The 12361-nt window shown below is 37.9% G+C and overlaps 1 protein-coding gene across 3 annotated transcripts in view; it reads left to right on the forward strand.

Annotated features, from left to right (window-relative positions):
• LOC149219119 (uncharacterized) overlaps positions 1-12361 on the forward strand; it is a 289169-nt gene that overhangs the window by 108051 nt on the left and 168757 nt on the right. For all 3 annotated transcript variants that reach the window (XM_089384274.1, XM_089384275.1, XM_089384276.1), the window contains 2 exons: positions 7451-7572; positions 7776-8078. In XM_089384274.1, the coding sequence (XP_089240400.1) occupies positions 7451-7572; positions 7776-8078 (425 nt within the window). The remainder of the gene's footprint in view (positions 1-7450; positions 7573-7775; positions 8079-12361) is intronic.

A 12361-nucleotide genomic window follows, 5' to 3' on the forward strand; every position in this document is an offset into this window, starting at 1 on the left:
AAGTTCAAAGGGCATAGTGAAGCATAATTATCATTAATTGATGCCCCGAAGAAAGAAAATGGAAACACCTAGTAAACAACCTGAAAGCTCTAGCATGACTCATGAAGAAGAGGAAGAAATGCAACATGATATATCAAAATTACGAGACTATGTGCAACAAATTTCACTCTCACAAAAGGTAACAGAAGCTAAGATGAATGGCGTGGAAGCTAAGATGGATGGTATGAAAGACAACATTGGAGATTGGAAGAAAGACATGGAAGGAAGGTTTGACAAAGTTGCTACAAGAAAGGCTTCCCAATGGCAAAAAGGTAGTAGAGGAAACTCATAATGAGAATAAAAGAAATGTTAATCATGAATCGAAGAATGACAACATTGAAGATTTGAAGAAAGAGATGGAAATTTTGAAGGAAGGTTTGACAATGTTGCTACGAGAGAGGCTTATTAATGACGAAAAGGTAGTAGAGGAAACTTACGATGAGAACGAAAGAAATGTTAATCATGATTTCATAGACTCTAACGTTGGAACAAAGACCCACCACGTTCCCAAGATTGATATGAGGAAGTTTGATGGCAAGGATCCCGTAACATGGATACTAGATATAGAGCAATATTTCGATCTCCATAATGTGCAAAACACAAAAGGTACGCATTGCAACTTTATATTTGGAACCAAATCAGTTTGTAAGGTATCGATGACTTTGCTCTCGTAAACAAATTGTCACTTGGGCAATTTTTACGAAAGACATGATAGCACATTATGAGGAGACAAAAAGCAACACTTTTTTTAGCCAATTGATAAACCTCAAATAAAAGGGTTCAATGATGGAGCACATTGAGGACTTCCAAAAATTGAATATAAGGGTAAAAGATATTCCAGAGGAGCATATGATTGATATGTTCATAGGGACTTTAAAGGATAACATCCAACATGAGGTTCACCTTTGTGAACCTAACTCATCGGAGAAGGCATTCAGGTTGGCAAGAAAAATGGAAAGCAAAATTATGGCAACAAGGAAGCCTACCTCTCACAACTATAAGGATGGAAGTGTTGTTTCCCATAGCTTTCCACAACTTACAAGGTTGACACCCTAACAATTGGAAGAAAAAAGAGCAAAAGGGCTTTGTTACAGTTGTGATAGCAAATACACTAAAGGTCATAAGTGTGCTGAGAAGAAATTATTTTACATAGATTGTGAAGAGGAGGAAGAAAATGAACAAGAAACATCAAAAGAAGAGGATATACACCAGGAACAAACCCTAGAGAAAGAAGAAATGAATTTGACTATATCTTGTAATGCATTGGTCGAAATTATCACTCCTCAAACTATCAAGATAAAAGGACATATCAAAAGGAAAAAGGTTATAGTGTTGATTGATTTGGGTAGTACCCATAATTTTATTCATTGTAAGATAGCCAAATAATTGAATTGCTTCGTATATCCAACACTAGAGTGTCAAGTGATGGTTGTAAGTGGAGGAACCATAAATTGCTCTAGAAAGTGCCATAATATCAAGTTATCCATGGGAGAATATGTATTGAATAGCCCAATGCTTTCCATTCCAATGGGTGGTGCTGATGTTGTACTAGGAGTCCAATGGCTACAATCCTTGGGTACAATAGCTTTTAATTTTCAAGAACTTTTCATGAAATTTTCTTCGGAAGGAAAGGAAGTTGAATTAAGAGGTATCGTAGGGAAACCAAGAAAGATAATCAGCTCTAATGGAATGACAAAGCTTCTAAAGAAAGAACAACGAGGTGTAATTGCACAATTATGTTCGCTAGAGGTTCCCACATCGAAATCATCTATTTCTCTAGATCTCCAAAAAGTCTTGGACAATCATTCCAAGGTATTTGAGACTCCCAAAGGTCTCCCACCTATTCATGATTATGATCATGCTATTCATTTGATTCCAGGAAGTGTTCCTCCAAACATCAGGCCTTACAGATATCTCTATGCCCAAAAGAGGTAAATTGAACGTATGGTTACATAAATTCTAGAGGATGGTATAATTCAACCTAGTCAAAGTTCTTTCTCTGCTCCAGTAGTATTGGTGCACAAGAAGGATGGATCATGGCGCATGTGTCCGGATTATATAGAGCTCAACAAGTTCACTATTAAAGATAAATTTCCCATTCCTGTCATTGATGAACTATTGGATGAATTGCATGGACCAATTTACTTCACCAAGTTGGATTTTCATTCAGGATATCAAGAAATCAGAATGAAGACTGAAGGCATTCCGAAAACAACATTTAGAACTCATGCGGGTCATTATGAATTTTTGGTCATGCCTTTTGGCCTTACTAATGCACCTTATACATTTCAAAGTTTGATATTCAAAAGTTTGTGGCGGAATGTTTGGTTTGCCAACAAAATAAAGTTGAAACAATTAAAACCGCGAATCTATCACAACCGTTATCCATTCCAAGTCAACGTTGGGAGGAGCTTTCAATGGATTTTATCATAGGTTTACCCAAGTCCAAAGGAAAGAGTGTCATCATGGTGGTAGTTGACAAACTTACCAAGTATGCACACTTTTGTGCATTATCGTAAAACCAGTATAGTGCCTACAACATTTATGGAAACAATTCAAAAGCTACATGGAAACCCAAAGTTTATTGTAAGCGACAGAGATCCCATTTTCACTGGAATTTTTGGACAAAATTATTTTCTTGTCTTGGTACTCAGTTAGCTCATAGCTCATCTTATCATCCTCAATTTGATGGGTAAACTGAGATAGTAAACAAATGTTTGGAAGGATATCTTCGTTGCATTGTATCTGATAAATAGACACAATGGGTCAAATGGTTGCCTCTGGCTGAGTGGTAGTATAACACTTCCTTCCATATTGCAACAAAAATGACCCCATTTATGGCACTTTATGGATATCACCCACTGTTCATCACATCAATTTTAAGAGAAAATTCTAACGTTCAAGCAGTGGAAGATCACATCGAGCATCAACAACAAGTTCTCCAACTCTTAAAGGATAACTTAACTTTGGCACATAATAGAATGAAACAACAGGCAGATCAACATTGCATCGAAAGAAGTTTTGATGTAGGTGACTAGGTATTTCTACGGCTACAACCATATAAACAAATGTTCCTCAAGCAAGCTAAGAAGGATAATAAATTATCACCAAAGTATTATGGTCCGTACAGGTGTTGCAAAAGATTGGTACTATGGCATACAAATTGGAGCTTCTTGCAGCTTCCCGAGTGCACCCAGTTTTCCATGTTTCATGCTCTAGTTCAAACAATATTGCCAGAACTTGACGAGGAAGGAAAAATCATATTGGAACTTGAAGTAGTCACAGAAATAAGAACTCGATAGCTACGAAATCGACCAATTTCGGAGTATCTCGTCAAGTGGAAGAACTTACCTGCTGACGATTCCACATGGGAGGATGAGAATTTTATATAGAAACATCCAAAACTATCCAAAGGAGAGGGGCATGTTAGGTCCCTATAATACTAGTGATTCCCCCAATACCTATTGTTGTAGCCCTTATTGTTATTGTTGTGCCCTTATATTATTATTGTTATGTCAGCTTTGATTATAGTGTGACGCCTTAGACTCCTATATATAGAAAGGAGGTTTTGTCATTTGTATCATCCAAGAATTGTTCATTTGTGTAATGTAAAGGAGGTTGCCCCCTTAAAGTGGCTGATTTCTAAGGTGTTGATTTATCTTTTCTATCTTTTGTGAGCTGGTTTCATAACAAATACAAAAGTCAAACTTACATTTATGAAGACCGAACCTAGTTACACTTCCTTCAACAGGTCCGAGCTGCGCCAGGGAAGGATAAAGGATTTCAGACACAGATTCCAGGTAAGGAGGCTATTAGAAGTAAGGAAACGGTTGAGCCTAGCAGCGATATGGCCTGAGCTTGAGCATTTATTATTCCATGTATTGAGGAATTTAGAAGGTTTGACATCAAATAGATTGAGATTAAGTATTCAATCCTCCATGTTTTGCTGTGAGGCATCCCAAACAATGGAGCCTCCTCGTTTCTCGTTTTGGCCAATAAAGGTTTTGAAGTCACTTCCCAGGATACAATTGCGACCATAATCAGAGTTTTGCAACTCTGTCAAGGACTTCCAGCACTCTTGTTTCTCTCTAAAGTGAACAGGCATATATACATTAATTACAGTACAATTTTGTTGCAATTCTAAAATTTTAAAGGTAGTTGCAATCCACTGGGTTGTTTTTATAGAGCATACCAATTACAGTTGAGCTGGATTCCACAATGTGCAGAGGATTCCCGAAGCACCTCTCAAGCTTTCCGCTACCATACTGCTTTTCCCCCAAATTTTGGAGTGAATGGAGGAGATTTCTGCATCACCTAACTTCGTCTCTTGGAGGAGGGTGACTACTGGTATTTCCTTTTGAATTAGTGATTTCACTTCCATTATTCTTTTTCCAGATCCCAGGCCCCTACAATTCCAGGAGATAATATTCATTATTTACTCTTTGAGGCAGGCGTCCCTTTCGCAGGGCCTACTATACTTCCTTTTTTGCCTCCTTTGGCCCCCAAGTCTGCTAACTATCGAGGGATGGTGTGTTAAAAAGCCAACTCTTTATCTTTTTTTGTTTGTTCCAGCCATATCTCTTTGCTTTTTTTCCGTACAAATCTTCTTACATTTCTGTCCACATCTCTAACTTTTGTGCCTTTTGATTTCTCGTCTACTGAACCCGCTAGTATTGTTGGTCTCGTTAGTTCTTGGGAAGATAAGAACTCTTCCTCATCTTCCTGTTCATCTGTGGTGTCTTCTGAGTTACTAGATGTTTCTGGGCTTGTGGGGATTTCTTTCTGCCATTTTGCGGCCGAAGAGAGCTTAACAGCCTCAAGACCACCGAAGTCGTGAACTTTTAGGGAAAGGTAATGGCCTCCATCCTCTTGGACAGATGCTAGCGCTGCATACCTATTTTGTTGCTTGCGATCTCCACCCTCTAGATTGGAGGTCCCCATGGGAGGGATAGGCATGCTTTGGCTTGGACCCGCACTCAGAGTGGTAGTTTTTGCATTTGTTGGGGGCCCATTGTTTCGCTTTGATTTCCCCTTTTTTCGTTTAACTTGCTGCCATTGTTCATTTGTTTCTCCTTACTGATTCTTCGATGTGTCTTGGTGCTTTTGGAAACTTTTGGCGAAATACTTGTATTCATGGCAAAGTTTACATTTGAAGGGCAGCTGGTCGTAGTCCACTTCCTGAACATGCATCCAACTATCCATACTGATATTGACGACGGCTAGGAACCTTTTTTCTAGGTCGACTACCACACAAATCCTTGCACAAGCAAAGAGACCGTCCTTTGGCTCAACACAATCTATATACTTCCCTAGAGAGTTCCTAATCAGATGAAAGGTTGCATCGTTCCAGCAGTGGAGGGGGAGATAGGGAAGCTTCACCCAGACCGGGACTAAAGAAGGAACATCACTGTCCGGGTTGAAGCTGGGACTCCACCTATCCAAATAAAGACCCTGGGCTCCCATGAAATAAGGGCCACTCTTGAATACCAAGTCACGATCCAGCCTGTTTTCAAAGTAGAAAGTGTAGAAGCCCTTACCACAAAATGACGAGATGACCTCTCCTTTGATGAGCGACTTCCAGTTCTTCTCTATCCAAGACCGAACTGAGCACGGAGAGGGCCAGAGGCCCATGAATTGACCAATAAGGCCCTGTTCCACAAGCTGCAAGGCACGAGAGCGAGCTTGAGGGGCACTAATCTCAATCTTTGGAATCGCATTTGCCTTTTTAGCAAGACGAGAAGAGTCTTGCTCTGGAACTTGGGCGCAACAACAACTAGGGAGTTGAAGGCCATGATCTCTGCTGCTGGAGAGACATCCTAGGCCAATACAACCATCAGGGCCGTCTGGCCAGCGGTAGCCTAAATGCCAAGCCTGGGAGGGAGAAGGGGCAAGAGGGGAAACGGGATAAGGAGGGAGGGGAGGAAAATGGCCCTCAGCAAGAAATCATGAATGCGTAGAACAGGAAGTGCAGCCAATTGCAATATTTCAATATAATCATCGTTTAGATTTTTAATGTAGAGTGGATTTGTATTGTTTCCTCTCCCCTAAGGTTTGGATTTTTATGTTTGATGACTTTCATAATTTAGCTAGATTGGTTATTGTTTCTTTATTAGTCAATGTGCATTTGTTGATATGCAGTCTAACTCTTCTTGTTATGGCATTTTCCCATTCTTTAACTTTTTAATTTGCATAAGCTTGCTTTGAATACAATTCTGTTGGTGAGAAATTTTTATCTCATTTTATTATGATTTCTTGTTAATTTTGTTTTCTAAACTTGATTCTTTTGTTAAAATTTTTTGATAGTTTTTCTTCTCATCTCTTTGCTTCTTGATTTGTGAAAGAAATTCTTGATTAAGCTTGTTTAGGTGAGAATTTTTCTTGTCTTTCTTTGATGAGTTGCTGTAGAGTTACTTCCCAAGGTCTTGCTTCTCTAGTTGTAATTTTTGGTCACATTTGATTTTGACACCTTGTAGGAGTGGTGTTTGCTGCTTGACTTGCAAGTCAAAATACTTAATCTCCATTCTTCTTCTTGTTTTTTGCAATCATTTGTTTCATTGACTTGCTTACTCATTCTACAATATGGGATATGCACTCCACAACGAAATTTTTCTCTCCTTTTTTTTGTTTGCTAGTTTGTTTGACTTGCGGAACTAGCCATTGGCTAAGAAACTGTTACCTAGTGGCATATAAGCTGTCAAAATCACTAGAGTATCGCACTCGACTTAGGCCACATCAACTGGTAAGTGTAACATGGCCAGACTTTTTGTACACATGAGGTTTTAAGCTGACAACTTTCTCATTGGTTATATTGAAAATTTTGTCACATCTTGAAGATATTTTTTCTTTTTTCTTTTGGGCTGCTTGTTTATTCTTGTAATTTACTAATTTAGAGTGATTGTAATTAAGATATTATATTATAATAATAATAATAATAATAAGGAAGTGACACACACTAGCTAAAAGGACATGACCTAACCATGGGGCATTGCCCATCGATAGTTGTGACTAGTCAATGTGTAGAGGTATACCATCACATGTCCTTGTGTCAATCATTTAATCATATCTTATTCATTATTTTATATGTTACTTGTCCTTACGGCTTTTGACGTATTGTCCTTATGTTGGAAATTCAGTAAATGAACTTTGTTCGTTTCATAAAATTAAGATCAAACTATCATAATAAATTGAATACACTACTTATTGCGCATGTGAACCCTTTCTTAAGGTCCATGTCTTAGATGTAGGATTACTGCCTTGCTTGTGCTCATTGTAACATTTTTCAAGTTCCTACTAAATCGTGTACCGAGAGGTTTCATTAAATTTATAGATAAATGCATGGCAAGTGAATGATAATATTTTGAACCTCATTCGTAGTTATGATATTTATTTTGTATTGAGCTTTTCATTACAGGTATAGCCACGACACGGGAGGAGTATGATGGTGGCAAAGTTTCTGGCACAAATTCTAGTACAGACCCTATTGAAGATGAATTAAGTCATATTACTCTTAATCAGCTTTGTTCTGTATGCCAGGTTAGATTAATGGTTGGTTTTGTCTGTTGCATGTTTAGCTCATTCAGTCTTCAGGTTTTTACATCTTGTAAGTGGCTTTAAAAAGTAGAAAATAATTTTTAATGTGTTTGATTTTTTGATGCATCTTTATATTATTGATTTGTTAATCTTGATATTGCTGTGAAGTTATGATGGTTGGTTAAGCGTTTTTGTTTTCTTTCCAGTTTGGAGGGGCAGACAGTCTTTTACTTCTATGTGATGGAAAGGATTGCTTTCAATCTTTCCACACATTTTGCTTACAACCTCCTTTGTTGACGATCCCCGATGGAGATTGGATTTGCCCTTATTGCAAGGAGTCATCATCTGTGAACTTCAAAAAGTCCAACAAGGGTGGTAATATTTACCCTCCAAAAAAAGTTGAAAAGATTATAGGTCGAAGGCAGGTCCAGGTTGGAACTGAGCTAAGCGAAGTAGAACTTCAGTATTTAGTGAAGTGGGCCTCTCTTTCTCACCATCATGATACTTGGGTATGTACTTCAATATTCATTTTATTCTCAAAATAGTGTATGTACTTCAATATTCATTTTATTCTCAAAATCTATATTCATGGATTATATTTGTTGCAGATTTTCCTGTCTCTCTGATTGCTCTCTATACATATTTTATACTTGTCTGTAAATGTTATACAAAAAGCTTAACCATTCAATAATATTAATAATCAAGGTTTTAGAAATGTCCTATACCTATATCTCTCTTGATCGATAGGAGATTCTTTGCACAAAGTGGTTCGATAAAATTTAGAATGACAAACACTAGTAACACTAGATATATATAAGAAACTACTTCATAAGTACCATAAATTTATATACATTCTAATGTGCGGTCCCCCTTTTTTTCCATAAGAAAATTTCTTTAGAACATCATAGAAGAGTATACATGTTACTGTCCCTGAAGGACATGACAGGACTTCTAGACAAAATTGTCCAAAATACTACAGTATCTTCAACTTACAGCTCTGACCAGAAATTCTAGAGTAACTCTGACTTACAGCATTAATTACCGACATGTTTAAACTTTTACAAAACGAAACAGCAAACAAAATTTTTTCACAACTTGTCAAAACACACCTGGGACTTATATACTAGAGAGCAGCGTTTAGACGAAAGACAAATCCGATTCCAGCTGCCTTTATTACCTTCATTAAAATGTATAAAAAAGAACAAAAGGGACCAAAAGAGAAAATCCAAAGCTTCCGCTTCATGCTCATCATTGAACTCATAAACTCCAAAGGAGCCAGCGGGCAGAAGAAGCGCTTATTTAGAAAGCTCATCCGCTTTTTGATTGCATTTTCTGTAAATGTGAGTAAAAGAAAGGTACTGAAAGGTGTGAATCAAGATGAGAATTTCCTGCAACAGAGAATTGGTCTAGTCGATAACCTTCTTTGAGTCCCGGAAGATATGAACTTTAGAGAGAACATTTTTCTTCGCAAAATGTAATGGAGGCCAAAGAGCTGTAAACTCTGCTTTTGAGTTAGAACGCTTGACTGGGGAAAATCTTATATGGAAGAAATGGTTGTAGAATGCTTGACTGGGGAAAATCATATATGGAAGAAATGGTTGTCGGTCTAGTCGATAACCTTCTTTGAGTTCCGGACGATGTGAACTTTAGAGAGATTCCTTTTCTTTGCAAAATGTAATGGAGGCCAAAGAGCTGTAAACTCTGCTTTTGAGTTAGAATGCTTGACAGGGGAAAATATTATATGGAAGAAATGGTTGTGCCTTACATATAATACCTGCCCAAACACCACATTTTGGCCTATATCCGTGGCTAGCACCATCGAAGAAACTCCAAGGAAGATCGTAGTCAATTTCTGGCATTACTGGCAACAGCTGCTTTTGTTTAGGTTCCATGTTATAGTCCCTGGTCAGCTTAATGAACAGACTAACTGTAACCTCCACTGGAACTTCTTTTCCTAAAAAATGTTCAAATTGCATACCCACCAAAGACATTGAATCATTATCCCTGGGAAGGAGCCAAACTTCTTGACCAATAAGATAAGATAAGATAAGATAATTTATTAATGTCCAACAAATGCCCACAAAAGTAGAACAGTGGAAAACTTCTAATTGGTCACTCCTGCCTGTACTTGAACTGCATATGAACAAGAAATGAAAAGGTGTGAGATTGATTCAGCTTCAGATTTGCAAAGAGAGAATTAATTAGAGCCACATCATCCCCTTTTCAGACCATTGTCCCATGTCAAGGGTTTGGTATTTAAACCAAGCCACATAATTATTTTGCATTTGATAGGACCATTGGTTTTCCATATCTTGCCTCACAACCATCTAACATCTCCAGCAATAAGGGTTTCGATTGGTATTATACCCTAGTTTTGCAATGAAATCACCTGTTGTCATGTTTTTCGATGAGCATAAAGGGTTCACTTCATTGTCCCTAAGTCTGATAAAGCCTGAACACAACATATTGACATAATTATGCCATTCCTCCACCACTATCCCTTCCAAACCTAACTCTTCCTTCTTCCAGTCTTCACGGGTCAAAGCTTGGGCGTTTGGGCATTAACATAGCCCATGATAATATTCCATGATTATGGATGGAATGAACTAGTTGATTGGAAGGGAAAAAAGCATTAACCAACCCCGTCCATAGGCCCTCGCTAATCTGAATTTTTGAACCATCATTGACTCTCCATATTATCCAGTGCCCTAGAAATACCATTCCTCCATAGATAAGCCATTTAAGTATTTTGATCTCATGATCCGATCACATAAAGCCATGATATGCATGAAATGCCAGAAGCTTTTGGCAACTAGAGACTGGGATAAGAGAAAAATGTTTTTCATTTCCCATTCACCCCATTGTTTTTGGCTTCACAATGTTTGACCATTTAGTTAAAGGGATGCCATCAAATAATCTTTATCTGGACCATAAAAAACAAAAAATTGATCTTTCTTATCTTGGAGAAAATACCTTTCGATACAGCAGCAATACGTGTCTAGAAGGCGAGGATACTTTCTATGACAGATTTCACCAAAACCAGACACCATTCTTTTGATAACAGCCTGTTGACTTAGATAAAGATACGACTGTCAACCTTCTTAACAAGCCAAAGCCAATCCACAAGCTTGTATGAATCAGGTTTGAGGTGAAACCCGAGTGCTTTAGTCCTTCTTCAACATTCTTTTGTGGAAAAGGCATCCACAAAAGCAATTGGTGCTATACCCCCTTCGGAAGATGGCTCATAAGTAAACATGACTTGGTATTGTTTATCACTGTCCCAATCACTTTTTTATATAGATCCAAAATCCTAATAAGAGCTTGGATCTCCACCAAATTCCTGCTCTTGAGAAGCAACACATCGTCAACAAAAAGATGTGACAAAAACTCTCAACTTGAAACCTTAAAGCCCAAAAGAACCCCATTTGATCTGGTGTCCACCATTTGTCTACTTAACCCTTCAGCCACCAAGAGAAATAAGAAATGAGAAAGAGGGAGGCCTTGGCAGAGCCCTGTTTAAACTTTACACCAAAAAATATTTGAGATGGAGCCCCATTAATTAGGACTGCACAAGATGCAGGCGGGACACACCCCATTATCTAGTTAATTTTATTAATGTTCATATCCAACTGAATAAGAATCAACCTCAAGAAAGTCCAGCTAACTCTGTCATAAGCCTTTGACAAGTTGAGCTTGAGCACCACAAATGGCCTCTTTGATAATTTGATTGAGTGCAAATATTTTTGCACCAAAGCTACCATGTCATGAGTTTGGCGCTTATGAAGAAATCCAAATTTCTCTTTTGAGATAAAACCACTGAAAATATGCTTGAACCTTGCTGTGATCACCTTTGCCACCAATTTGTAAATGACTTTGCAATAGGAGATACAATAGTCCTTGAAAGAAGTGGCTTCCCGCTTTTCTAAATAGGGGCCAAAAAAAATTGAGTTAAGAAAGCTCAAAATTTTCCCAGTCTTATAAGATTCTCACACCGTCTTGAGCATATCATCTTTGACAAGGTCATAGAATCCCACATAAAATTCCATTGTTAACTCGCCTGTACTCTGACTTTTTCCATGTTTAAGGGAGAAAAGTGTACTTTTAACCTACTACTCTTTAGAGACCTCTACTTTCAAACTATTATCGATTTCTTCGGATATAGTCCTTGAAATGAGACTCAAGATTTGCATGATTCCCTCAATAAGACACCCCTTGGACTTCTATCACAACATCCTAAAATATTTGACCCTTTCCATGTCTTCTCCTTGGAAGATTTTGCCACTCCCCTTTCCTCGTCTTTGATCTCCCAGATGGTGTTATTATTTTTTCTGTAATTGCCGAACTGGTGAAAAAACATAGTGTTGGTGTTCCCCTCTAATATCCAAATTACACAATTCTTTAGCCTCCAAGTTGCCTCTTTTTTTTGAGAGTAGATCCCGTCTTATTGCTTCTAAATTTCGCAGGCTAGGTGAAGATTCCTGACTGGTTGCCTTTGTAAAGAGCCTTTATTTTTAACTCATTCTCTCTTAGTTGGTCCTGAAGTTTAGAGTTATATTCTTTTATCCAATCCCTAATTTTGTATTTTATCATTGCTATATTATGCACAAACTATTGCATGTAAGAGGAGGAAGCATCAGAATTCAGGTGCCTTCAGTTGTTCTTGACTAGCTTCGTGTAATTTTGCTCCAAGAGCCACTAAGGATTGAATTTTAGGGGCGATTTTGGCTTAGGGTCTTCTTGAATCATTTCAATGACAATAGGATAGTGATTTGCTAGACCACTAGTACCGTGT

Source organism: Pinus tabuliformis, chromosome Q, assembly GCF_031772625.1.
Source record: "Pinus tabuliformis cultivar Carrire ecotype Pingquan chromosome Q, CPIR1, whole genome shotgun sequence".
Classification (NCBI taxonomy): Eukaryota; Viridiplantae; Streptophyta; class Pinopsida; order Pinales; family Pinaceae; genus Pinus; species Pinus tabuliformis.